The 24,606-nt window shown below is 53.5% G+C and overlaps 6 protein-coding genes across 6 annotated transcripts; 2 read left to right on the top strand and 4 right to left on the bottom strand.

Moving 5' to 3' along the window:
• Nucleotides 1–797: 797 nt before the first annotated feature.
• Nucleotides 798–4,028, top strand: mnl1 (ER degradation-enhancing alpha-mannosidase-like protein 1; the record flags this gene model as incomplete). The annotated part of the gene is made up of 2 exons (XM_014686380.1): nucleotides 798–953; nucleotides 1,014–4,028. The coding sequence occupies 2 exons, from the start codon at nucleotides 798–800 to the stop codon at nucleotides 4,026–4,028; spliced, it is 3,171 nt and encodes a 1,056-aa protein (XP_014541866.1).
• A 1,300-nt stretch (nucleotides 4,029–5,328) lies between these two features.
• Nucleotides 5,329–6,063, bottom strand: APT1 (Adenine phosphoribosyltransferase; the record flags this gene model as incomplete). Its single annotated transcript, XM_066131415.1, has 2 exons — nucleotides 5,329–5,474; nucleotides 5,541–6,063. 2 exons carry the CDS (start codon nucleotides 6,061–6,063, stop codon nucleotides 5,329–5,331), a joined length of 669 nt encoding a protein of 222 aa, XP_065987524.1.
• Nucleotides 6,064–10,194: 4,131 nt separating this feature from the next.
• Nucleotides 10,195–12,244, bottom strand: G6M90_00g092240 (uncharacterized protein; the record flags this gene model as incomplete). Its single annotated transcript, XM_066131416.1, has 3 exons — nucleotides 10,195–10,741; nucleotides 10,826–11,742; nucleotides 11,834–12,244. 3 exons carry the CDS (start codon nucleotides 12,242–12,244, stop codon nucleotides 10,195–10,197), a joined length of 1,875 nt encoding a protein of 624 aa, XP_065987281.1.
• Nucleotides 12,245–13,317: 1,073 nt separating this feature from the next.
• On the bottom strand, nucleotides 13,318–14,748 carry PEX2 (Peroxisomal biogenesis factor 2; the record flags this gene model as incomplete). Its single annotated transcript, XM_014686383.1, has 1 exon — nucleotides 13,318–14,748. One exon carries the CDS (start codon nucleotides 14,746–14,748, stop codon nucleotides 13,318–13,320), a length of 1,431 nt encoding a protein of 476 aa, XP_014541869.1.
• A 1,365-nt stretch (nucleotides 14,749–16,113) lies between these two features.
• Nucleotides 16,114–17,952, top strand: G6M90_00g092260 (uncharacterized protein; the record flags this gene model as incomplete). The annotated part of the gene is made up of 1 exon (XM_014686384.1): nucleotides 16,114–17,952. One exon carries the CDS (start codon nucleotides 16,114–16,116, stop codon nucleotides 17,950–17,952), a length of 1,839 nt encoding a protein of 612 aa, XP_014541870.1.
• Nucleotides 17,953–18,857: 905 nt separating this feature from the next.
• G6M90_00g092270 (uncharacterized protein) lies at nucleotides 18,858–21,151 on the bottom strand (the record flags this gene model as incomplete). Its single annotated transcript, XM_066131417.1, has 5 exons — nucleotides 18,858–18,898; nucleotides 18,974–20,648; nucleotides 20,733–20,811; nucleotides 20,971–20,995; nucleotides 21,148–21,151. 5 exons carry the CDS (start codon nucleotides 21,149–21,151, stop codon nucleotides 18,858–18,860), a joined length of 1,824 nt encoding a protein of 607 aa, XP_065987421.1.
• Between the last annotated feature and the right edge of the window lie 3,455 nt (nucleotides 21,152–24,606).

Below are 24,606 nucleotides of genomic sequence, written 5' to 3' on the forward strand. Positions count from 1 at the left end.
ACGGGCCCAAACCCAAATTGAACCTTTAATTTTGACCCGCCCGGCTCAGCGCTTTGCTTGCACCTATGACAGCATTGAAGGACTTGATTTCGTGGTCATCGGACCTAGTCATGATCGTGAAGTGGTATTATTGGGCCGGCTATTATTCCGGGCCACTTGAAAATAATGATGTTGACGATGATGATGTTGGAGGAAGAAATATGCTGCGGCTGCCTTGTTGTCTGGGGGGTTTAGTGCACAGCAGTGATGCCCTTAGTCAGGTCACAATAAAATCACAAAGAAACACGAAACTAAGTAAATATCGCGATTTCCATTCAAGATCACTCGGAAATTACATACAAGGGTGTGGCAGACTGGATGTGTGCACCGCGTAGTTATCATCTTGATGGAGCGATGTGGGTTACAGCGCTCATGCTCACAATACGGAGTAGACGGACTCGTTCTTCTCTGCTAGCTGCACTGCCAAGACCCCAAGAGATGTCAGCCACACATCCAACGCCACAGTCCCATAGACTGGAGTAACGTTGTGGCGCCACACAATGATGACACTCGTCAAGTTGACTAAACCTACAACCGCATCAAGTCTCAAACCCGAACCCTTACCCGCGATAACAACGGTCCCCGTACGACATTATGCAGATGGGGGATACACATCTGTACCTCCATAGGTGTATGTAGCTTCTGGCTGGGAAGTGCCGTTGCTAGCGAGAGCCAGACTCCTTTGATCGAGGATCACGTTGTCGCCACCCGTGAGCACATGACAATCCCAGGTTGGCCGGATGAAGCCCTAGGACACCATGTTTGTCGCCGCGACGCTCTTAGTATCCGCCTTGCTGCCATGGATAACGACGTCGATGCGGGCGGATTACTTGGCGCAGTTGCGCCAGGACACGGTCGACATGTTCTATCACGGGTTCAGCAACTACATGAAGCATGCGTTCCCAGAAGATGAGGTATGGCGGTGAGCAGGGACTGATTGGTTAATAGATTGCTAATTGTCGATTTATGAATAGCTGCGACCACTAACGTGTGGTGCTTTAACTCGAGACCGCGACGACCCGACCCGGATTGAATTAAATGATGCTCTGGGCAACTATTCTCTTACCCTAATCGACAGCTTATCAACGCTCGCCATATTGGCAGGCGGCCCGCAAGACGGCTCCTATACAGGCCCTCAAGCTCTGAGCGATTTCCAAGATGGGGTTGCCCAGTTCGTTCGTCTCTATGGGGATGGTCGACGCGGTCCGTCGGGTGTGGGTGCGCGCGCTCGTGGCTTCGACCTCGATAGCAAAGTTCAAGTCTTTGAAACGGTGATTAGAGGACTAGGCGGCCTTCTGAGTGCCCATCTGTTTGCTATTGGAGAGTTGCCCATAACAGGGTACGATCCAAAGCCCGCAGAAACCCTCGCTGAAAAGGATCCATTGGAACTTGCACCGATTCCCTGGCCAAACGGACTCAAATATGATGGCCAGCTGCTCAGGCTTGCTCTTGATCTGGCAGAGAGGCTCTTGCCAGCATTCTACACCAAGACTGGAATTCCCTACCCCAGGGTGAATCTCCGGACCGGTATACCCTTTTACGTCCATTCTCCTCTGAACGGTGATGCAGACAGATCCAAGGATGAGGAAGGGCGCTTAGAGACCACGGAAACTTGCAGCGCGGGCGCAGGCAGTTTGACTTTGGAGTTTACGGTTCTCAGTCGGCTAACGGGCGATCCGAGATTTGAGAATGTAGCCAAGCGAGCGTTTTGGGAAGTTTGGCGGCGGCGAAGCGAAATTGGCCTCATTGGTAACGGAATTGACGCGGAGCGCGGCTTTTGGATAGGCCCTCACTCAGGCATTGGTGCGGGCATGGATAGTTTTTTTGAATATGCCTTCAAGAGCCATGTTCTTCTTTCGGGGCAGGAGATGCCTAATGTGACACGGTCTCGAAGACAGAGCACGACAAATTGGTTGGACCCGAATTCTCTTCATGAGCCCTTACCGCATGAGATGCATTCGTCTGATGCGTTTCTCCAAGCGTGGCATGAAGCGCATGCGTCTGTTAAACGGCATATTTACACGGATCGAAACCAGTTCCCCTACTATTCCAACTCGCATCGGGCGACGGGCCAGCCGTATACCATGTGGATTGATAGCTTGGGAGCCTTCTACCCCGGTCTTTTGGCTCTAGCTGGCGAGGTGGACGAAGCTATTGAGGCAAACCTCGTGTACACGGCGCTGTGGACAAGATACTCGGCGTTGCCCGAGCGTTGGTCCATTCGCGAAAACAACGTCGAGCCTGGTATTGGCTGGTGGCCTGGTCGACCGGAATTCATAGAATCGACATATCATATCTATCGCGCGACTAAAGACCCATGGTATCTTCACGTCGGCGAAATGGTCCTCAAGGATATCCGGCGTCGCTGTTACGCACCCTGTGGTTGGGCAGGGCTGCAAGATGTTCGAACCGGGGAGAAACAAAACCGCATGGAGAGTTTCTTTCTCGGCGAAACCACCAAATACATGTATCTCCTGTTCGACCCAAATCATCCTCTTAACAACCTCGACGCCGCGTACGTCTTTACCACTGAAGGCCATCCTCTCGTCATACCAAGAGGCAAGAACAGCAAGCCCGTCCGTCGCAAGCGCCAATCCAGCAATCTCAAAGATGTATCCGTCTCCAGCTACTACAACGAGAAGTTTACCAATACATGCCCAGCTCCCCCGCCCTTGCAAGATCCCTTGACTGGGTCTTCCACTGCCGCCAGGCCCGACTTGTTCGGTGTATCTCGCTTCACCAACCTCTACAACACACCAAACCTTCAAGGCCCTGTTGAAGAAGTCCTCGTACATGACGAAAAAAAAGGCCTGATCACCAAATACCGCGCCACTTCCAACCACACCATCTTCCCCTGGACATTGCCTCCCACTATGCTCCCAGCAAACGGGACCTGCGTCGCTCCCCCCCAGCGAGTGATTTCAGCCATTGAATTCCCGACCACCGACGCTGCAAGCTCGTTGATTTCAAGACTCGGTGCGCACATTGCATGGTATAGCTACCTCGGCCCAACAGCCACGAATCTGGAGGGCCTCCGGTTGCAGCTTGAACAAGAATTCAGCGACGACCGAGGCGAAAACGTCTGGAGGATAACACACGTGGGCAACACACAGCTCGGTCGTCATGAAACAGTCTTTTTCCACGGAGAGCACGTCCGGCATCTCAAGGATGAAGCATTTACATGCCTGCGGCACAAAGACTCGGTCAACATACAGGTCCTTGTTGAAGCGCCCCGTCCCTCAAATTTCACCACACCTCCGACCTCTGAAAACACCAGTCCTCCATCATCTTCCTCCGCCATACTATCTAGCAATATCGATACCGACCTTGACGCCGCCGACCTGGGTGTGATCCCATCCGAGTCGCTGTTCAAACATCTCCTCCGGGCAGTAACTTCCGTCTTCGACCCCTCAGAGACAGACGCCCCCGAATCGGAAACCCGCGACTCCGTCTCCGCATCCTTTCACACGTGGCAGGCATTCACCTCTGTCGGCGCAGGGTCGTACCCCGTGCCCTCAATCCTCGACAGCCCGATCCCCGGCTCTCCGACTTACAACTCTCACGATCCCATGGCCAACTTCCCCTGGAAAGCAATCTACATTGCCGACGAAGCCTGCTCCGGGCCCCTCCCCGACTCGGCGCCCAGAGATCACCAGGTCATCGTCATCAGGCGAGGCGGGTGCTCTTTTAGCGACAAGGTCGCAAATATCCCGGCCTTTGCGCCGCGCCGAAGCTCGCTACAGCTGGTCATCGTGGTCGACGAGGCCGACGAGCACGGCCAGCACAGGGACGAGCTGCCCCGGCCGCTGATGGAGGTGGAGCAACTCACGCCCAAGGGCATGAAGAGACTGCACGGGGTGCCGCTGGTGCTGATGCGCGTGGCAAGGGGAGAGTACGACTTGTTCCACAGCGCGCTCGCCGTCGGCATGCGCAGGAAATATACCATTGTGAGCCAGGGGCTCATTATCGACAATGCGGTAGTGTTATAGCAGTATGTACATGGCTTCAATTTAAATATCGATTCGAGATGTATTCATGACGGAGTATTCTGGCATATATACCGCGGGCAACGCCGCGCAAAGAATAAAGCAGCGCGTATAAAACGAAGGGGGTGGACAATGGGTCCGAATGCAAAGGACTTGCTTGCCCGGCACACCGCATGCTACAATGAGGTGTGCAGACTATCTGATCCGGTGACGAGCGAACGCGGCCGGGCCCAAGCCAGGTTGAGCACCCTGCGCCTTTGCCACGGGATCCTTGGTCCGCGTTATTCCTCATACTTGAAGTGGCGCGCGGCCAGCCGTCCATTGGACGGGATATAGGCATCGTCCTCTGGCTTTGCTCGGTCTGCCTTGCAGGTTCTACGGTGGGCGGCGATGCGCCCCTGGGATTCCTAGCCTTTCATGAGAAACTCTGCTGGGGTCCCCCATCTCTGGTTACAACGAAGCCGTAGTGGCCCTCTTTGATCTTCTTTCATGATACATTGTCCAGCTCGAGATTCGTCTCGCCCCGGATGCGACGCTCACCAAGCGTAAAACCCTTGTTTCTCTATGGGATGCCACGGTGAGTCCACAAGCAACACAAACTGAAATACAGTCTGCCCTACCAAGTGGTGCAGGTGGTGGAACTTGTGAGACCAAATGCCCAGATACCATTTACGGGAACCACTGAGCAGAAAAACGTTGTATCATTATTTTTTCTCTCTTTTTAGACGGGGTAGATACAGGCGCTTAGGTTGCATTTTCCCATCACCAAAAGAAATCTATCAATCATCAAAAAGAAACCAGATCTCTTCTCTCATTCATGTGTTGAATCGCTCCTTCAGATGCTCAAAACGTCATCATTGTCGTATTAAAGACAAACTCTTTTTTTGCTCGTCTAGTTTGGCTGCGCACCAGCTTCTCCAAGTCCTCATATTCGAAGCCGATCAAAGGGTGTCCTCAGAGGTTTCCAACCAGGTTTGTGGGGTTTCTTGAAATTATTCCGTCTATACCAATCGAGAAAAGAAAACACAAAATGCCACCACCCATCATGAAAATAAAAACAAAATTGAACTTTTTTTTATATAAAACATATTTCCAAAACGCCTCTGGTTTAGGTTTTCTTGTGTCGAAGTCGCACCCGTGTGTGAAAACTCGCAACTCGTGACAACCAGCGCAATGGAAAAGAAGGTGTTTGTGGCCATGAGCCGTGCCTTTGTGCAATTATTCGCCAGCTCCGTCGCTAAAGGCAGGAGAATTAAGGTGTTGATATCGAGGCGTGGCGGTAGATCGGGTCGTTGAGGGTTATTTAAACGCCCTCCAGCAGGATGGCTGTAGGGGCCGCGCCAAGTTTGTCACGGCCGTCGAGACCGGGAACTTCCAGAATGAACAGATAGCCCATGACTTGACCCTTGAGTTGCGTGACGAGATCAGCTGCGGCTTTAGCAGAGCCACCTAAAGTCATACTATAAGTTTCTTTCCATAGAGATAGCAATTGATCGGGTTGTTGGCCAAGCTTACCGGTTGCAATAATATCGTCCACAATGAGAACCTTCTGCCCCTCCTTGATGGCATCTTGCTGCATTTGGAACAAATCCTTGCCGTACTCTTTGACATACTCAGCAGTGACGCAAGGGCCGGGAAGCTTGCCCTTCTTGCGAACGGCAGCAAAGCCAACGCCAAGACTCAGAGCAAGGCCAGGGCCAAAGAGGAAGCCGCGGGCATCCAGCCCGACAATGATATCGGGCTTTACGTTGTTGAAGGTCTGGGTAATCTGCAGCTCGAGAGCGGAAACGAGAGTAGCGTGGGCGTCGACATTGGCGAACAAGGGCATGATATCAACGAAGTCAATGCCAGGAATAGGGAAGTCGGGAAACTGGCGAAGGGTCTTGCGCAGGCTTATCTTTGCACTGGCGAGTTGGGCGGCGGAGGAGGCGGCGGCGGCGGGCTGTCGTCCCTCGGCATCTTGGGCAGTTGAAGCAGCGGTTGTCTGAATATTGGACGACAGGTCTGAAGTGTGGTCTAGGGGAGGGGGCCCGGTCATTGTGAGGCGGTAGCAGAGGAACGAAGAAGGGGAGAAGAGGGAGAAGAGGAAGAGAAGCAGGCAGGCAGAGTCAGAATCAAGCAAACGGAAGAGGAGGAGTCAAAGGGTCAACGGCAAGGCAAGGCAAGGCAAGGCAAGGCAGAGAGGAGTGGCAGAGGAGTGAGCCAGCGAGGATGGTAGGTGTGTGAGAAATTTCAGCGGGCTGGCGGGAGCTGGCGAGCTAGGATGCGCAACAGGTACTCGGTACTCCGGCCTCCGTACTCCGTACACAAATGTTCAGCAGCGCCGCAAGACAAGACGCATAAGGGAGGAGTGGCCCGGCACACAGCAGGAGCCAGTTGCCAGCTCAGTTTGCTGGTGCCAGTGCCACGCCTGCCCAGTCGTGCTTGACCTTCCCGGACATATGTATGCACCATGGCACTGTCTGGGCCAGCAGGCAGGCGCAGGCTGCCCCAGCACTCCGTATGGAGGGGTGGTGGGGGGAACGACATTGGAAGGGAAGGAGGGGGAGGGGAGACAAGACAGCTCATCTATCCCAACCCGGGCAGGAACCGCTAGTCACCCAGGCTGTCAGGAAGGAGCACTTGAGGATAAAGACTTTTGATGGCGCCGCGCTCGCACACGGCAACCTAATGCCTGAGGTCCAAGGTCCAGTCCAAACTTGACGTGGGCCACGCCAGGCCACGCCTGGCCGCGCCAGGCCGCACCAGGCAAGGCCAAGTGCATCACAAGTGAAAGTCGGTGTGCATTTTTTTTGTATCTTTTTTTTTCAACTTCAAGATTGTCTCCTGTTATTCCATATCTTTGATGCCGGCCGGCTTAGCGATGAGCGGCAATCCGGATCGGCCCACGTTGCAATCAAAGGCATGAACTTGCACCCAATGGCTCGTGTACGAGTCGACCGGGTCCCTCCAGGTACGGAGTACTTCTATCCGTCAGGTCACGGTTACTGTTACCGTTACGGCTTCTTGTTGTGCTTTGCTTGTACTCTTGCATTATTGCGGCAATCAAAACATTCCGGACATGCTCCCCCCGCGGCCAAACTTGGTGTCCTGGTGCCTGGCGTCCTGGATTCTCAACCAACTACTCCGTACCGCACGGGTTCCCAAAATGGCTTGAGCTCCCAGCTACCTTGCGCATAAGTATGGCGCGCATGTTATGGCATGGCTTAATTAGTGCCAGTGCTTTTCGGCTCACATATTGACTCCATCAAGTATCTTGGTTTGAACCAGCTCTTGTTATTGACTATGGCGTTTGTGGCCCACGGTAGCACGTGTGTGCGTATGTAAGTGAGCTTGCGAGTCAAAAACCCTTCTTGGCAAACAATCAAGGTCAGATCGGTTCCCGAATAGCTCTTGGGTCCCGTCGTCATCATTGCCCAAAAGTCCAAAAATTGCTGCAAAAGAACAATGCCATACATAGAAGCCCTGACTCAACATGGCATATCCCCCCGCCGCGTCATTCTCTCTCTCATCTCGTACGCGAAACATACAATGCATCTACAGATGGCTGAACTGCAACCTTGCGGGCTGCGACACAAAGAAGAGCCAATGGATCGCTCCATGCTTCAGTCGGGCAAAGTTCTCATGCTACTACTCGCTCAGTACTCGACCCAGCAATGGATAGCTGTGGGGTGGACAGGGAGCATCAGCGCGGACATACGGCCGGCGCAACTGCAACCAGGTGAAAATTGAGTGCTCCATTGGCAACCATCACGGCCTGGCACGGACGCAAGCCACGGTCGAAATCTTGTGGGCAAATGGCATGCTTTCCAATGCGCAGGTGGGAGTCATTCCGGTCACAGCGTCTGCCCACGTCGACACGACGCGAGGGTGAAGTGTTAAAGCGCGAGGTGTGAGGTGTTATGATGCAACACGTACTACCCTGTTAGTCCAAGAAAGGGCTGCCATAGCTCTTCTCCAGCAAACATGAAGAAAGAAACACGACGGCCCCGCGGGCCCGGGCCTCCCTACACGCGGTGAAGTGTATTCCTCTTGATTCCGATCGGTCCGGAGCGGACTGCGGAACCATTCGTCCCCAGTACACATAGTATTCCTAGGCTGATGTTTGAGAAATGTCGCACCACGAGACGGTTATTATCCTTACCTTCCGCCTTTCCAAAAGAGAGCCTGCGACATCCCACTTCGTCCCGCCCAGCATTTGGCTTGCATATCTCTGCGGTGGAGTGCGCTCCAATTAAAACAGGACTTTGATGCGCTGGTCCGGAGCGCACCATGTCGTGCGTTATTGTTCGTATACTACGACAACAATGGCGTGAGCCTAGGCAGCTTGCCAGGTAGCCAGGCTAGCGAGGTGCGAGCGATATTGGGGTATCCCAGCACCCTGTGAAGCCATGAGGTTCAAGACAAGACGGATGGAATATCAAAGCGGCGGTGACTTTTCACTGCGATACCAATCCTACTACGTACACATTACGCTTTACATATGCAGTTACGAGTAATGCAAGCCTCTCCTAGTCACTAATCCTCGACTACCCGACAAGCGAGGCATTTTATCATGGGCCAAACAACAAGAAGATTGGACTGCCACAGGATACCGGGGCCGCCAAGGTGCCAACCGGGCCATGCCGACCACTTGGTTGCCTGAACATGGGATTGATTCCATTCTTAACTTGATTCAGGTTGTCGTCTTGACTTGGTTCGGTTGCAGCTTCTCCGTACAGACATGCCTGCCTGTCCTATGGTTTGCTTGTCCGGGTACATAGCCATGAAACTGTATTTGAGCTATGACCGGCAACTATGCTCAATACTACTCATCATGCTGGCGCATACCATTATCAAGCAAAAATAAGTCCAGATTAAACGCCAAGGCTCTCGACTCGGCTGGCACCGGTCCGAAGGAGACGTCACCCTCGCTTGAAGCCGCACTTCGGGATAGTTGGGCAGATGTTATCGTTATCAAAATAAGGCTTCAAACTTGCGTCTACGCCCGGGCAAAGATGGGCAAGGTCAACAGGTTGTTTGTCGCCATGCATGGGTGACGATGAAGGCCGGTTTCGACATTGACAGCAGTGTACGGACTACCAACAAAATATTGATAGAAAAGGTCATTTTACAGCTCGACGGCTTGACGAGCATGTCTGTCCGAAGAACGCCTGTTCTTAAACGCACTGATATCAACCAAGAGAAAAGCCCGCCGCTGACAAGACATCAAAAGCCTGCTTGCCCTGCACCTTGGGCTCCAATGTGCGATACTTGAACGCCCTCACCACCACAAGGCGGCGCAAACCGAAAAACCACATCTCACGTCCCGTATCCCTTCCCGACATCTCTTGACTCCAAGCCCTCCGCGCCAAACTCTCCAACAATTGCAGAAACCACCCTGCGCACCGACATCGAGGTTCCCCCTCGTCGATTCTTCCTTTCTTGGAATCCTTCTTCCTGTCCTCGTCGCCTCTGCGGGGAGGGAAGCGGAAACAACAGCTCAAGCCCTGTTGATGCGCAACTTGCAGCGCATATGATGTGGCACGGCGTCATGCAAGCCTCAAGCTCGTAGGCAAACATTTTTGATTTACTTGTGTGCCTGGCAGTGTTTAATCCGCCTTTATGTGTGTTTGTGTGAAACTCCTTCGTTTGGTTTCAATTGAGTCCCTCGTCCCGTCTCTTACACAGATTGAAACAAATCATCACGTAGCAACAATTCATGCATCCAAGAGGGTTTCAAAAGTAAAGTAGATCTATTATTGTGAGGTATCTATGATATGCTAAAGTGCTTGTCCCAGAACAGCCAACCCAAAAATCACAGTTCAGAAAAGGGGGTATCAGTCTGTCACAGGGACAGAATAACAACAAAACCAACCATCTAAGTGAAACTGCCGCTCCCCCCTTACCAAAAAAGGAACCAATGCATCAAGTCTAGACGTTCAATATTCAAACCCGCCATCCACGACTCCCACCCTTCTCTTTCCAAAAAAGAAAAAAAACAACTTGTCTGGGCAATCCCCCTGCCAAAGCTTGCTGTAACACGATAAAGACTAAAAACCGGGGATGTCTGCATTCCACCCCCCAGACGCTGTACCAAGTATCACCGCTATTATGCAAAGCAAAAAAATGCCACCACACAGCCATGCCTGCCTGTGCGGGCAGACACATGGTATATCTTATCGGGGATTCAACGGAACTGGAGCCGTATTATAGAAAACAGCATGTTCTGCAAAACATGCAGTATCACAGCCACACAAGTCGGCAGGAGTTCTGGCCACACCGTGAAATCCAACTTGCCCTCCAGCCCAACGTCCACCTTGAAGCAGAGCCTAATGAGCAGCCGTACCGCAAGACTGGCAATCAGCTCGCACGCCCAGGTAATCGAGGACGCAGAAACGGTGAGGTTGAAGTTTTCAAACGCGAAAAACGGGTATACGGCTTTATTGGCGCCGTAGTGCAGGACAGCGACGCTGCCCAAAAAGGTGGCCATGGACGTGTTTTCGGCGAGGAATCGAATAAAGACATTGCGAGTCTGGAGCTTTTGGTAAGACCCGTAGCTGAGGCCATTGAGGCCGAGGACGGTCAGGATGCGGTGAACAAACCGAGTCATCATGATGGGGGTGATGACAACGAGGGATGTGGACGAGAGGATTTGGAGACTGATGAACTGTCCCGGAGAGCGAAGTCGGGCGTATAGGGCACGGACGTAGGTCTGGTAGGTCAGCATGAAGTAGCTGTAGCACATTGTGTTAGTCTGACTGTCAGATTATCATCTTTCATGGTCACGTATAAAACAGAGACATTTGCCCAACGCCAACCAAATGTGGAAACGAGAATGGCCATGTTCGTATACACGGAATCCAGGAATGACGCACAGCTTAAAGACCCAACTCAGCGGGTAGCTCCCGACTCGCTCGCCCTCGCGGATACCCAGCACCCAACCCGTCAAGGCGTCCAGAAGATGCACGGTGGCGACCCAACCATAGACATAGACGACCGTCTCCAGATTGTTGTGCGGCAAGGTCTGCACATACAACTCGGCATATGCCTCTCCGATAACATACACCATGAAGCCGACAAACAATGCGACGCAGAACCAGAGGAACCTCACAAAGCTCGCTGGCAACCACCTTCGTCTCATGGCTACTCGTTGAGAACGCAATGGCGGGTTCACGTACAACATGTCCGGCTCCAAAGACTCCGGGGCAATGTTGTTGCGCCAGCGTCGATCTCGCCTCGGAGGCAGCGTGTCTGGGTCACCAGTCCACCATGATGATGTAAAGATGCGTTGCGTCTCGGATAACGAGTGTCGCAGACCAATGTGTCTCTCATTGGTCATGAGTATGAGAAAGGCGATTGCTACAGGGGTCGCCATGATGATGAAGGTCCATGAGATCCACGACGTGTTGTGGACGGTAAGCCAGCGAGTTTCGGGTATGTAGTAAATGGGAATCGGGACGGCAATGGACAGGATGGCGATGAGAGAGACAGTCACGGGGAAGCCCAGCGACTTGGGCCACCAGTTGAGACTGTACAGGTTGAAGACCTTGGTGATCCATATCAGCGCAGTGATGTTGTAGAATCCGTAGTAGACAAAGAGGAAAAACCAAAAGTTGACTTGGACTTCAGCAGAACCGTGACTGGGGGGCTTGCGGGCGACATCCCCAGGGGAGCTGCGATTGTCGTCTTCGGGTAGAGGGTATTGGGGGAAGGGTATGGCACACCATCCGATGGCCTGTGGTTGTTGTCAGTATAAGCCAGCTCAACCCGCTCGACTCGTCATCAGACTTGTCCGAATACGAGCAAAAAGAAAATGGAAAACCCACCAAGGCAGTGGGCAAAACCACCAAAAGGCCATACCTGCTCCACCACCTATCAACGGTCCTCTTGACGGCAGTCTGCCTCGGGTTCACCCACAAGTCCATGATCCAGCGTTGCCAAACCTTCTGCCACATGGAAAGGTCGTCATCATAGTCGTCGTCGTCGTCTATGGCGGCATCGTCATCAGCCTCACCGGCGAGCTGTGCAGCCACCAGGGCGCCGTAGCCAACGTGAACACTGCCTCTCCCATCGCTTAGTCCTGATGTTCGATCCGATAGCAGCCCAAGCTGGCTAGATCGCCGCTGCGTCTGGCCCGGGCGAGGAGGCACGGCTCGGAATCGTCCTAGCAAGGGCGATGTGTCGTTTGGTCGGACGCGAGACTCTGTGCCTTGTGTGAACTGGAAGAAGCTAGGCATTGGGGCAGATTAAGTAGCACGGAGGAGCACGGAGTAGCACGCGGGCTACATTGGACACTGTTCTCGCGCCAGAGAGGGTTTGACGACGCGAGAGCCAACGCTCCTTGTGCCGGGCGAAGGAAGGGGGCCAGCGAGGGCCGGATATTTGAGGCCAAGACGGCCGCTCTACCGTTAGACTTTGTATGTGGCGATGTTGGATGGCCAAACCGGGGCTGATTAGGCACAGACGCAGTTCGTGAGCAGGTTGGGCCGAAAGGCTCCAAGAGACGTCTGGGTGTTGGAGGACGGTCCAGCCGCGTCAATCACGGGGCAAAGGGCTGGAGATGCAATTGGCGGTGCCGTTGAATGTTGGCAGATGGGATGGACGACCTGCCCCTGTGACGACGACGGGAGCTGCCACTGGCGCAAGGCAGGGCAGCCCTTGGGCCCTCCAGATGTCCAGTCATTCCAGACATGACGTCCCTGCCCTGCCCCATTCGCCAGGGGACGACCGGCCAGTGGACCCTGGCAGGTACCCGGGCAGAGCGCGCAAGAGCGGACGCCGAGTGGGCCGTGCATATTTCAAGGTTGAAGGTCGAATGGCGGCCGGCTTTGGACGGGTCGAACCGTCTTGCCAGCCTCCTTCGCCATCGTCTGATCGCGCAACCCGACGACAAGCTCACCGTGTTTTTGACTAGGTGGTTTGCCAGGCACCTGCGGTATTTTACTAGTAGTATGTACATTCCCTCACCATCCCGCACCATCAACAAGCCAGCAGTTCCGGGCCTCCCGGGAGCTACAGACATTATTGTGTGTAGCTATTTATCGAAAGAAACCCGCGCATACATGGCAAGCTTTGAAGTTTGGACGAAGGGAGGGAACGCCCCTCGTTTGAATTCGCTCGAGCGGCGTTACCCGTCAGCGTATCGTGTACACTACAGACTCTAATATACATGAGCATTGCATTGGCAGCCATCTTGTCTCGCCAATTCATCCGTCGTTTTGACTGTTCAGCTGTGAAATTCTTGGCCACTTTCCCCGAGCCCTAGACCAAACCCCTCACCGTGAGAGAGCCAGCATGAAACCCCGCCCTCTCAATCGCCGGCGTCCGAACCGATATCGATATCAGACCCGATATCAGACGCCTCATCCACTATGTCAGATCCCTCGTCAAATCCTTCGTCAAAGTCCTCGGCCGAGCTCTCCGCAGACGTTTCCTCCGGCTCCAGGTGTTCGCGCGGAGGCACTTGCTCTTCCAGAATGCCGCCTGTGACGTCGTCCGTGAATGCAACCGTCTTGGCTGGCGCCGACCTGAACGACACTACTGCCGGCTCCAGCACGTCTCCGCTCCACGGTTTGCACTCTTTGACGTGCTCGCCACACCGCAAGCACGTCCAGCCTTCGCCTTCCTCCCTCTCCAGCCGCGTAGCCAGGCAGACGAAGCAGTAGATGCAGCCGCATGGGATCGTCTCGTAGGGGTTCGTGACATCGGTTTGTGACGAGCCAATTACACCGCTTGAGGCTGCAGCCGCCATAATCTCCGTTTCCGTCGTGGCAGAGTCATTCTGGTCCTGGTAGCAAATAGCGCATGTCCGCTCCGGCAAGAAACCGTATTCGCCATTGGCCGACTTCTCACCCTCGGCGCCAGTGTTGACAATCTCTTTGGTCTTTCGCCAAGTCTTGCTCAGCCAACGCCTCCATTTGTTGATGCCGATCAGGGGTAGAACAAAGAGTAGAAACTCGGTGAAGGCGTGCCAAACAAGCTGGCGGTTGAGATACTCGAATGACACTTCCCGGCTGACCTGGCTTGTCGGCGGCGCCAGTCGCATTCTTAACATTCGATCCAGCAATGTCCTGTAGCGGCCGTGGAGCAGGAACACCAAGAACGAAGCCAAAGCCGCAGTGGAATGCATGGTAGTCAACCGTGACGTCCAGAGAGATAGGCGACGAACTCGGGGGCTGGGCTGGTCGTAGCCGTCATCTTGCTCCAACAGCCAGTCCTCCCACCGCGTCCAAGCATACTTTCCAAAGACGGTGATCAGACCGTAGAGGGACTTTTGTACCCTGGAGGGAGGTGAAAGGACAGGGCCGTGTCTCCTCGCGTCTGTGTACTTGAGATTCTGTAGCGCCGCACCATATGTAGCGTCGTGGTCCCAGACGGTCAGCTTGAAGAGGATGGCCCTGAGAGCCAACAGGATCTCGGCCGACCAGTCGTCATGCAAATGTCCCCCGCCAAAGTATTTGAGCGCATCGCAGACCTGGTCCTTGAGAAGGGCAACAAGTTCCTCATCGAGCAGCTCGGCATCGACCTGGGCGACACGAAACGCAGGCCGAGTGCCTTCGCGCGACGACATGGCATCCCATGCAGGCGAGAGTCTGTTGAAGGGGAATGGCAGTCGCTGAAGCTGGGAGCTGGCTCGGGACGCCTCGCGCTGGGCGGCAAGTCTGGCGACGGCTTCAGCCTCACGAGCCTGGCGCCGCGCCGCGACTCGTTGTTGCGCTTGGATGAAGCTAGAGTCGGTCATGGGTGCGGCATTGGAGATTGGAGCATCGACGAGGGAATGGAGGAGAGCTGTCGGCTCGGGCCGAAGTCAGAAGCTGTGGTCGTTCGCAGCAGTTGGCGGCGCAGGGAGAGATCTCAGAGCGTAGGAGGCGGCCGCATTGACGACTGGCAGTTTGACAGACAGATGCCGGAAGGTGCGGTGAGATCTTGGGTGCGGGTGAAGAGTCGCGGCATGCGTGATGTATGACAGCCGGCTGCGGTTGTATGCAATGGCGACGACGAGCCGAGGCTTTCAATGTCTGGTTGGATGTGGCACCGACGGGCATCAAATCGACGGGGGACCGCTGGAGCCCGCCAAGCTTCCCCGCCAGCTTGTGATGGCAGGAGCCGGGGCAAAGTGCCACTTGCAGCTTCCCAACATTTGGCTGGTACAGAACTACTCCGCACTCGGCAGCTGAATGTCGAGTCTCTCTACATCTATGTATATGCTCCGTATTGAGTGCATCTCGAGATGCGATGCTTTGGTGCGTGTGAGATGACACAGCTAAACGTCACTGCCCGACCCTGAAACTCTCTTGCCTTGTCCCTCGAACAATGGAGGAGGCCATGGATACTCGATGCTCCAACCGTTTTAATGGCTTCAACCATTGTCAAATGCGCAGGTCACGCGCAAGCCTCATCATCAGCCAAGCAAGGGATCTGGGCACACTTGGCCATGATGCCTCAGTCCATGAGAGATACACACCGTATGTGCCAAGCACACTCCGTACTCCGTGAAAAGACGTATTACATGCAGGCACCAGTTCATCGGCCCTGCATGAGCCGCCCGCTACTATTACCGCCGCCAACGATGATTGAACAAGCATTGAACAAGCATCGACCAAGATGGGCAGTAGGAGCCTTTGAATGCTCGACTCTCGGCCAATGAGCGTCCGTCACATCACCAACCCATTTATCCCTGCATGCGACAGCAACAACCATCTCCAACCTTCACTCACTCAAACCGCCATTCTGCCTGCGCATCGTCATATTTTTCGCCTCGTTTTCAACACCCCTACTGCCTGTGACTCATACATTCCTCACCGAACCAGGCCACAGCTGTCCAAACCTGGCATTTCCAACTCCTATATACACCCATATGAAGCACGGCCGCCAGCTTCTTTGTCTGTTTCCTTCGGCCGGCAAGCTCTTCTCTCTGTTGCCACCGCAACCCTCGGACGAGACACGCACCGGTCCGCGTTCAGGCCAGTCGGACAGTAGTTATTTCTTCGGGTGCGAAATAACATTGTTGCGCTTGTCTTGTTTGGCCTTGGGGTTTCATTAAACTCGAAGTGCCCGTCTCCAAGTTCACAGATACATCACTCGTCGTATTCAAAGGCGCCACGTCATGTCCTCGTCGCGCCCGCGCGCCCGCCGCTCAGACAAAGCCGCCGAAGACAGCTCACTTCGGGACAAGCGCTCGTTGCGTATTGGTGAATCATGGAGCGTGGTTGAGGGTGAAAACGAAAGCTTCGACGCTAGACGAGCGTCATTCGAGGGTGACGAAGGCGATGAAATCCTATCCCCTTTGTCCAGTGGTCAACCTTCATCCTTTTCCTCGCAGATGTCGTCTCAGGGAAACATGGGGATGAGATCAGGCCCCAGCTCTCAGGACAGTATCCGAGACTTCGCGAAGCACCAGAACGAGGATAAAGCCATTCTTCGAATCCCATTTCCGCCAAGTATTGGTTCACCATCGAGTTCAAGGACGCAAAGAGGCTACCGCACAGAAGACCCGCAGTTCAAAATGCCTCGGATAGATGTTGGCGGTTCAAGACACGGTAGCGGTAGCAGCTCTCGCACCATCCGGCCCCTTGGAAGGGGGACGAGCTACGATGGCGAGGATGAAACGTACCTTAGGAGACGGGGCAAAAGCTCATCATTCCAGGATGTTTATAGTCAGAAAGGGCAATCTGGCGGACTCGTGACAATCAGCGACATGGCCACGCCGTCAATGTCGTCTGCTTTGCTCAACATCTTGGCCTGGGCCGGTGAAATCATTCTCATTGCCCTCAATTTTGCCAAGTACCCTCTAGGGCTGCTTCTTGCCGTCTACCTTGTCTTTGGCGGCGCCATCATTGTACAAAACATGGCCACCAGATCCGTGTACACCGCCGTGTCACCCATATGTCGCCTTCCAGGAACATCATATCTTAACCTACCATTTTGTCCGCCCCCCGGAGCCACCGACTTCAGCGGTCTTAATGCGACAGCTGGTCAAACGGTAGAATTCGACGATCTCATGGGCGTGCAATCCAAATTCGAGCAGGTCCTCGAAAGAAGTGCCGACGGGGCCTCGCTGCCCTTTGAAATGAAGCGCTCAGAGACCGCAGTCAGAGATCTACGGACCCTTGTTCGAAACAGCGATATCCAAGCTCGGCACGAGCTAACCTTAGAGTTCGACGGGTACATTGAAACCGCACGATTAGCAGCGTCGGACCTGCAAAGGTTCAACACGCACGTCGGCTCGGCCGTCGACTCCGTCATTAGTATCAACCGCTGGACATCGCGCTACATCGACTCTCTCTCCCTCGAGTCAGACACGCCGTCATCAGTACTCGCGGGATGGACGCACTGGATCTTCTACCCTTTCCAGCCTGCCGACCAGCCATTCAGCGAGCGCATCATTCTCGACAAATATATCGAGCACACCGGCCTCGTCTCGGAGCGCATATCGGCTCTCATCCTCGAGGCCCAAGCCGTCCTGCGCCTTCTCACCAAAGCAGAGGACCACCTCAGCCTCATATACGACATCACGTCCCGCACCTCCGCGAGCGTCTCCTCCCGTCGCGAAGAAATCTTGTGGAACATATGGACTCTTGTGGGCGCCAACTCCCGCAGCCTCAAGAGCCTCTCGAAACAGCTCTCTCTCCTGCAACAAGTGGATTCGCAGCGCTCTACGGCCGTCGACCAAATCAGCGGGCTAATCATCGAGCTGGAATCTATTCAAGCGAATCTGGGCGACTTGCGAGACCGTGTTGCAGAGCCCCAGCTCCTGAGCGACTCGGAAACAGTCCATATCCCCCTCAGTGTGCACATCGAGACGATTGATCGTGGTGTGGAGAGGTTGCAGGCTGCCAGACGGAGGATCCGGGCCGCGGAAGATGATCGTGTCAGAGATGTCATGGCCAGGGGAGGGCTGAGAAGCGATGACGGTCGTTTGATTGAGAATGGCAGGGGTCAGTAATGAATTTTGACGATTTAATGAATCAATGATGCAGGAGTCGGGCGCTACGTCAGCTCTGTACAATTTTGTACTCCGAGACTATTCTGCAGCAGGGTGTTATTGCTCGTATTAGCACGCGACGTCCTGGTGAGGACCAATAGGCGGGTGTGCGCATGTAATTTAACGGCGTTGTAATGGGTGATTCCATGAGTTTTTGTCACGACATAAAGAGCAGACGAGCATCGTCAGAAATATGGACTGAATAATACTTGAGCCGTTTTTTTATTTCACCAAGCGGCCATGTGCGTATACGGAAGGGATATCTCCACAGGCCTGTTCCAACGCCGAGTTCCCTCGCCAAAAGAATAGGGCTGACCCAATGCCCACCCCATAAACCGTGCTTATAACCCCCCTTCCAGCCGACTCCAGAGGATATCAGAATCCCGCATCACAAGACAGGGAGTACAAGACTAGTTAGTGTAAGCCAACCAAAACCCACCGCGTCAAAACTCCCAAGTCCAAAAAACAATACATCAAGTTGGCTCTCTGATACATGGATTCTTTCAGCTGCATCCAACAGAACAAACTTTGGTACCATCTATAGCCAATCCCAGCTCAAGGTATCCAATTCGTCATGGAAGAAGAATAAAAGACGCCATCCTCATAGCGATCAGATGAGTTCCATGCAACTCTGCAATCGTAAAACGTCTGTCGTCGACAAAGTAGTAAAAGGTGCCTTCCGAAAAAAGAAAAAACGCCGCATCCCATCAAACCCATGATATGTACCAGAATATGACCCCATCTTCAGTGTTCAAGTAACCTGAGATAAAACAAAAACGCCGGTGCGATGCATGCCATTATACCCCAGTTCTAGTTGATAGCCGTATCATTCGTTAAGGTATGCCGCTAATGCTACACGTTATAGGTTAACTGAACCCAGGGAACGCCTTCGATATAACTCGCCTCCCTATCGCAAATAGATTAATACGTACGTTACTAAACAGTTGCCGAATGGCCGTGCTACTCTCAAGTCTGGACTCACATCTTGGTCGAGATTTGTCAGGGTCATCGAAGGGTGCGTTGTTGTCAGCGATTTCTCGCATCCGTTCCCGAGCAAACGCCGATGGGCTACCCCGCCTATTCGGGGCTCTATCACCCATATCCAAGGCAGCATTCTCGGGTTGAGTCGGAAGCAGCCTAAGCATTCGCGGCTTTGACTTCCTAGGTCGAGTCTTGGCTGTGGTGGCAGCCACTTGAGGCAGATCGGTAGAGTCTGGAGTTGCAGTGTCTGCCGTCCGATCTGGTAATGAGGACGAACTGTTGCTTTCCTCGCCTTCTATAGGGTTCTGACTTTCTTCTGTTTTTGTTGTGTGTTTCGATTTCAGCGGTTTCATTTGTACATCGGTCTTGGTAGGGGATGTGTGGCTCGGGTGTGGGGAGGAGCTAAAGAGCTTCTTGCCCCAGGACTTCAGTCTTGTGTCTCCAGATTCAAGTGATAGTTCTTCTATATCAACTCTTTCCCTAAGCCGCCTCAAGGCTCTTTCTCGTCGAACCATTCCATTCGTTATCTTGGGGCTATAGCCTTTGGGGAGCATGCAGTGTTTGCACGTTGGACATAAAGAGCTGTTTTGTATGAGAAACTCGTCAATGCATTCAGAGTGAAATATGTGGCCGCATGGTAGTTCGCGTATGACTGTAACGCGATGTTCGAAGCTGGCTAAGCAAATGTGACAGGTGGGTTGGTAGTTAGTGGCCATGGTCTCGCCAGTGCCCGTCAGGCTCGATCGCTTGCTTCGTATACTGCGGACGCTTGGTGCGCCAGGGCCCATTGTTTCTGTCTTGGTGCCAGGTTCACGCCGTCTCTTCTTGCGTGTCTTTCGTGTACGGCCAGAAGGGGCGGTTTGTGATCGAGGGCTCAACGGCAAGTCATACAAATCGGGCTCTGCATTGTAAGTGAAAAGAGGAAATTGCGCCACATGAGAAGCAGGCACGGTCACACGCTTGATACCCATCGCCTCCAGATCGACCTCGCCGGATTGGACCCGACGTTTCAAAGAGTTGCGGTTTCGTCTTTGAATAAAATGCATAGCAATGGAAACAGTGAGAATTACAAAGAGTAGGGCTCCAATGACAATAAGGATGAAGGCCCAAGTCGCAGGTGTGTTTGGCGGTCGATCCAATGTAAGCTTCGTCCATATGCGCAGATACGTAGTCCCGTGAAGATTGTACAGTCGTTGTACCTCTTGGCCGTGGGGGACTTGGGTTATGGAGCCTGAATACAAACTCAGTTGCGTCATGATCTTCTGACCTTGGAGGCCCGGAATGGCGAAGATGGGGAAATGGTTTGATCGCCAGGCACCGCCGTCGCCGAGGTTCCAAACCGGTGAGTCGCCATCCTGGGGCTTTTTCGTAGAGTTATTGGGTTTGTAGAAGATGAATGCTTTCACAGGGCCTTGGAGGGCTGCATTGAGATAGGCCTGGGTGCAGTCACTGCTAAACCACGGAGCAATGGCCACTAAGTTGAAATTTGCAGGCGGCAAATCCTTTCTACGGGTGATATTTCGTGGGATAGAGTCGTATTGTTGCACATCGCAGGATGGAACGGACGTGATATCGGGGACAAATAAGAGGCCTTGAATGGAGTCGTCGAATGCGGAGGTGGATTTTGATAGTGTTGTTAGATTTGTGTCGATTCGTTGTTCATAGGCTAACTGGCTCTAGTTGATCGGGTCTGGTTAGTTTCGGGAAGGGCATTTGTCGTGACGGAAGGGGGCAGCATAATCAGGGTGCCTGAGACGAACCGTTTGCTGGGAGAGATTCTTGGATATGGTCGATGCGATTGTTCCCTCGCCATTCCATCCTGGATTGCTGAATAAGAAGCTGGCTGGGTGTCAGTATCGATGGTCCCAGTACATGGCGGCGCGACGACTCGGCAACACAGCAACGAGGGAGTCGAGCGGTATCAATCCTTGACACGGCAGTCAAAGAAGTCGGCGCTATGGGTACGATTTCCAGGGCGGGCAGCGACGAGGCACATACATGTTGTTTTGAAGGTCCGTGAGCGCTGGCAAAGGTCAGCACAAGCAATTGCCCAGAGGCGAGCGGGTTGGCTATGCAGGGTCCTGTGATCAAGACGCACGAAGGCAAAAAGGAGGGCGGGCAGGTGGAAGAAGGGTACAAAGGAAGAAAGACCATTTACAGGTCGAGCGAACATACACATTCTTTCAACTCATGTCTCATTGCCGGGGGGGCAGGAAGACCATTGCGGGCAGCGACAACGCGACGGCGGATACTATGGCTTTCGAATGGCAGCGCTTGCGTACAGTAATAAGCGGAGGAAGGTCCGTCGACGGCTGGCGAGGGCTTGGGGAAATCGGTGCAATACCAAATATCGTGCAGAGGGAGAGTCGCGAGCGAGGAGCAGAGGCTGACGTTTGGCGAAGTCGTTGGTAAACGGGCGGCGGTTGGCGGTTTGGGCGGTTTTGATCTGGTTGGTATTAGTACGCTGGTCGGTTTGCTTAGACTAGAATTGGCTACGCCGTTGACCTTAGCGAGCGAGCGCTGAAAGGTCAGCCTGGAAGTGGGTGAGCTGCCTGGTGGTACTCGGTACATGTGCTCTGGCACTGGTGCATGCGCCTACTCCGTACTGCTACCGGCACATTGAAGTCGGGGAAGCCACATGTCTGGTGCTGCCCTGGAGTTGCAATATCGCTACCCGCTAGCCGACAGACGGGCTGCATGGACTGGCCGCCACACAAAGAAAAGACGGCGTGCTGTACGCGTAATAACTGGCTCGATGCCAACCAGGTACCTGGATATGCACCAACGCAGCAGGGTGATACGCGATACGTCTGGCCCCGGCGACCTCTGGGCGCAGATGAATGGTGAGCACTTGACCACAGTGGGCGCAAGTGGGCGGTGGGCGGAGGGTGGTGGGCTGTAGGCGGTGGGTTGTGGGCACAGCTGTTCCAGGAAAGCGGGGCGAAGGGTGGCTGCGGATCCTCCAGCTACGCAAAACCACCAGACCACACTGACCACATTGACCGGATGCCCGTCTCCCTCCAACCCTCGAAGCAAAAAGGCATTTGCATGGGTCGGGATTGCCCGTGGCGCCGGGAATTTGCCAACAGGCAGAGCGAGCATTCAAGTGAGATGCAACATTGCATCAAAACTGGATCTGCTTGCTATGGACCTGCAAATGTATTAATTACTAGTAACTAACTTATATGTTGCCCACCCTGGCAGCTGCGCCGACACGTGCTAGTAGGTACCTACACGGTAGGTGAATCGTAGGCACTTGATGGAGTACCTGCCATATTGCATACTGAGATTCCAATCTTCACCAACCAGGCCCCTGACTGCCCAAGTCCAAGTGGCTCAAGCCAAAGATCAGTTTCACTTTCGCCATCACCGTCACTGTCAGCCATCAACAGTAGGAATCACACTACTACCCCCAGACTCTGCCCAGCTTGCTATCCACGTACGGTACCTAGCCGTCCACCATCAATTAATCTGGAGTCCATGCTCCTAGCCTTCTCCTCCCGACTCGCCAGCAACTGTATATCTAACTACAGTGTGCTAGACACATGTATGGCATTGGTGCCTCCTACGACCAGGCATTGCACCATGTGTCTCCTGCTACAATCCAGAGGCCTTATGGCACCTACCTTGTCTTCATTCTGCTCTCTCTCCTCTCCCGTCTTCCAGCATCCAAGAGTCCAGCACCCTTTTGGTGTTTGTGAGACCTAATGGTACCCAGATTGCCAGACCGGCCCGGTAAGAGAAGCCGGAAGGCTGATATGATTATATGCAGATGCAGATGCAACGCGCAGACACGGGAACATGATCGGTTTTTGAGCAAGTTGGACTTTCCAAGTTGCGGCCAGGGAAATCCTGGTACACCACGAAAGACGGAAATGACACAAGCAATACCCCCGGGCCGAATACCCTCGGTGCGCTGCAGTCCAAATGCAAAGCCAAAAGGAAGAAGAACAAGGAGGAGGAGAGGGAGACGAGGGGAATTTTCTTGAGACATCAACGTATGATAGGGTACGTGCGGAAAACAAGAATCTAGAACCCGTGGAAGAACAACACACGCCCGGTACTGACAGCGACTCCGAGTCCAACTCTCGACTACGAGCATCAATACCTACCCAGGAAACACGGATATCCAGACTCAAGGATTAGTGTAAGATCTGCCAACCCAGCCACCAAACTATAGATAAACGGACAAGGTCTGCATCCAACGTTTTCATCTTCTGACCCTCCCCAGCAAGATGCCACAGCTTCAATAAGCCTATTCTACACGCCGCAAACCAATCCTACCTTTCATGCACGCTAATCCGGCCGACGCATTGAAATGAGTTACAAACTGCTTTCGCACGGCGTGTTCTAATGTCTCGGAGAAGGCATGATTGTTGCTATTGCTGCAACCCGTTGAACTCTATATAACTATCGCCTGGACGACTCTTTCCAGCGTGTGTATCCTTGTTTAACCAGGCGACAGATATCACACCTGACTAGCGCTTCGAGACATCAAGTCCTATGCTTCTTGTGGAAAGTAATTCATGAGAAGACCGCTCTCCCGACAGTTCAGCCACTAGTTAGTTACTGAGCAGAGCTGTTAAATCTGGTTGAAGCACTCCGCATTACTCTTGTCATGGCGGCTAGATTCCGTCGAATCGGATCAATGGGCAACGGGACCATGGTGCGCAAGGAAAGCTAGTCCGGCTGAACACCCTGGGACGCACGCCGTCGATCAACCTGGAAGGGTAGGTGTGGTGGGCCAAGCCCCTCCCTCCCATAAGAATCATGTCGACGAACATATGGCATGCAATTCCGTCTACAGAGTCTCTTGCCTCAAGTGGCCGTTGAGGGAGTTGCTGGGTTACCTCCCAGAATGTGTGACTTCGTATAACTGCTCTATCTATGAGTTTTACTTTTCAGCAAGTTGCTATTCTCTTGTAACGCCATGAAAAACTGTGCTTGTCCATGGCAATATTACCATCGGCAAGCGATCGCATGTTAGCAGCGAACACTCTGTACAAGGCAAAAATCGTTGCATCACATCCTCGAGGCATGGCCGCTGCAGTTGGAGCACGAGATGTCATTTCGATCATGCGCGTTGATAACCCGTCGAGCGGGCGTCAAGCGGGGACCGACATTAAGTGACGGGAGTGTCAAGCGACAGCTGGGAAGGGTTGCCGGTTCCGTGGTGTTTGCGAACGTTCGGTCCAGGTAGCAATTTTTCTCACAGTCCCTTGGTGTTGATCTGGTCGGCTGAAACTACGACACACGGCACAGCGACCGCGACTTGAGGTAAGAATGGAAAGTCAGTCCACTCTCCAGGATCCTATCTGCACCTTTTTCTTTGTTTCGACGGTGAGGCATTTCCGTTGTCGAGTGGGCAAGATCCATGCCTAGCTAAACGATTTCAATGGCATGGTACTCCGTACTCTGTACATTTTTGGCTCCCAAGCAAACCAAGTTAGAATAGACCAAGTCATGCGCCCAAACAGCTAACTAGTAGTTAGCATCGGCAGAGGTGCAGTAACTTGACGACCAGGCTGCTCCAATATCAGATGTGTCTAGAGTTAGGACCAGGGCCAAGGGGGTCATTACTTGTACCATCCAACTTGAACGCTCATTCGTTCTCCTCAAGCAATAAAATGCAAG

The sequence above is a fragment of the Metarhizium brunneum genome, chromosome 5, assembly GCF_013426205.1.
Source record: "Metarhizium brunneum chromosome 5, complete sequence".
Lineage (NCBI taxonomy): Eukaryota > Fungi > Ascomycota > Sordariomycetes > Hypocreales > Clavicipitaceae > Metarhizium > Metarhizium brunneum.